Source organism: Geospiza fortis, unplaced genomic scaffold (assembly GCF_000277835.1).
Source record: "Geospiza fortis unplaced genomic scaffold, GeoFor_1.0 scaffold190, whole genome shotgun sequence".
Taxonomy (NCBI): Eukaryota; Metazoa; Chordata; class Aves; order Passeriformes; family Thraupidae; genus Geospiza; species Geospiza fortis.
The window spans coordinates 6,011,423-6,013,748 of NW_005054328.1; the positions used below are offsets into that span (position 1 = coordinate 6,011,423).

The following is a 2,326-nucleotide window of genomic DNA, read 5'->3' on the forward strand; positions in this document are numbered from 1 at the left end:
GGGGGGAGGGGGTTGCCGCGCGAGGCGGTGGAAGGGCCGGGAGGTTCCCGGTGTCCCGGGAGTTCCCGCTGGGCTCTTCCAAACTGGGGCCAAACTGCCCCCTTCGTCCCGGTGGCGGCGCCTGGAGCCCCCTCTCCGCCCAGAATGGGGTTGTGCGACTGTCCTTGCGCTGCCCTTCCCTTCCTAGGGGATCCCCAGCGCCCGTGTCTCCCCTGCCCCTCAGTAATCAGGGGGTAGCCGAGGGCGAGTTTTTCCACCTTTGCTCAGGTGGTCATAGAATGGTTTGGGTTGGAAAAAAATCATCTTTGGGTTAAAAATCATCTCGTTCCAACGCCCCTGCCAGGGACACGGACGCCTTCCACAAGACCAGGGTGCTCATAAGCCCCATCCAGCCTGGCCTTGAACGCTTGCAGGGATGGGGCATCTACAGCTTCTCTGGGCAGCCTGTTCCAGTGCCTCACCACCAGCAGAATAAAGAATTTCTTGCATATGCTAAGTAGCTTAAATTTCCCCTCTTTCATTTTGAACCCAAGGCATTTGCCCTGTGAGTGCAGAAGTGAGACCTGAGTGCTGGGCCTGCTGGGGTGGGTGGCTAAAGTGACTGCACTACAGTGGTGCTTGGGCTGGCCTGTCATGGAGAACGTTTTTTGTAGAAGACTTTTTCCTACGATTGTCTTTTTAGCCAGTGGTCTGAAGACTGATGCTGTTTGGTCCACAGGTAGCTAAAGCATTAGCCAAAGGCAAGTGAAAAACCCTAAGCCCATTATCAGGAGATTTAGATTTGCTGTATGACGATGTGAATTTCCTAAGGTTAATTTTAGGATGCACAAAATTAACAAGATCAAAAATAAGTGTGTGCAAGCTGGGAATGTTAGGTGACACCAGGGGTGATCAGTAATATTTACACCAGCTAAAATTGATGCTGTAAGACAAACCGAGTGTGAATTTGCATTCAGTGAATGCAGCTCTTCCAGGTTTTTTACAGAAATTCCACCTGTTTTTCATTCTACTTCTAGGAAGTGTTCAACATTAAGCAACATGTCTTCCACCAAACCTCCGAATGAAAATGAAACACCCAAAGAGAGAAAACCAGGACTGAGGAGTGTTCAGACAACTATGCTTTTCCGAGCTGTGAACCCAGAGCTTTTCATTAAGCCTGTAAGACAGTCGTTCTGAGAGAAACTAAATATGCTTGAAGAGATACAGTTGCTTTGAAGTGATCATTACAATTCTCTGGGCATTATATAACCATCTCTTGTTATGCAAACCACTCAGAAATGTAACTAAAAATATTTTTACTTTTTTTCACTCTTGACTATGGAGAGCACAGAACATTACAATGCTTGTTGCAGCTTTTATTTCATTGCTATATTGTCTGATTCTTTTGCACCTAGCCAAGTTGTTTTCAGAGAGACCTGTTTAGAGGTATATTACCCATGTAATTTCACAGGTTAAATAATATTACTTTTAAGTAATAAAAACAACAGGGGTTTTGTTGTTTTTAATATTTAAAAGGGAACAAATCATAGAATGCAAACTTTTTTGGTATGAACTGAATTGATTTTTGGTAGCTTTTCAGTATTTTAGATTTTCCTTTTTCTTGCTTTTATAATTAAGTTGATGATATTCGGGTTTTGTCTGCATTTGCAGAACCCAGAAATGAGTGAAATTTTGTGCATATAATAAGTATAGATTGAATAAAAGTGGATTTTGTGATAAGAATACAAAGTGTCGTTTAGAGGATTGTAATCAAGCAGGACCAGAGTGCATTGTCCCAGTAGAATATCCAGATGAATTCTGTTAAAAGTTTGTAGTGGAGACCTTCAGTAATTGGTTTTGTCTGGTTCATTTATACTCAGTCACCATTTCCAGCCAGCAAAATAGAGAGTACTGGGCAGTGTGCTGCTCTGTCTCCAGAAAGAATCTTCTTTTTCAAAGGGAATTCCTTTTGCTGTCGGAAAATTCAGTCTGCAAGAAGGCAGTGATGATTTTTTGCAGATGTCACAATAGTTTACAGTTCAGTTTCTAAGCTGACATAGAGGAATGTAATGTTTGAGTTTAATGAAAAATGTTTTGACTAAAAACATTTACCACATTTTTTTTCTTGTCAGAACAAACCTGTGATGGCGTTTGGACTGATAGCAATTAGCCTCTGTGTGGCCTACCTTGGTTATTTGCATGCAACAGCAGAGAATAAAAAGGACCTCTACGAAGCAATCGACAGTGAGGGGTCCAGATACATGAGGAGGAGAACTTCCAAGTGGGACTGAGAATGTAAGAAAGGAAATCAGTAAATCACTCAGAGAACTTTTCCAGGCAATACTGG

At 42.7% G+C, this 2,326-nt stretch overlaps 1 protein-coding gene across 1 annotated transcript; it reads left to right on the forward strand.

Moving 5' to 3' along the window:
* The first annotated feature begins 840 nt into the window (after positions 1–840).
* Positions 841–2,318, forward strand: SMIM8 (small integral membrane protein 8). The gene is made up of 2 exons (XM_005421184.3): positions 841–1,158; positions 2,112–2,318. Exons 1-2 carry the CDS (start codon positions 1,039–1,041, stop codon positions 2,268–2,270), a joined length of 279 nt encoding a protein of 92 aa, XP_005421241.1. The 5' UTR covers positions 841–1,038; the 3' UTR covers positions 2,271–2,318.
* The last annotated feature ends 8 nt before the right edge of the window (positions 2,319–2,326 follow it).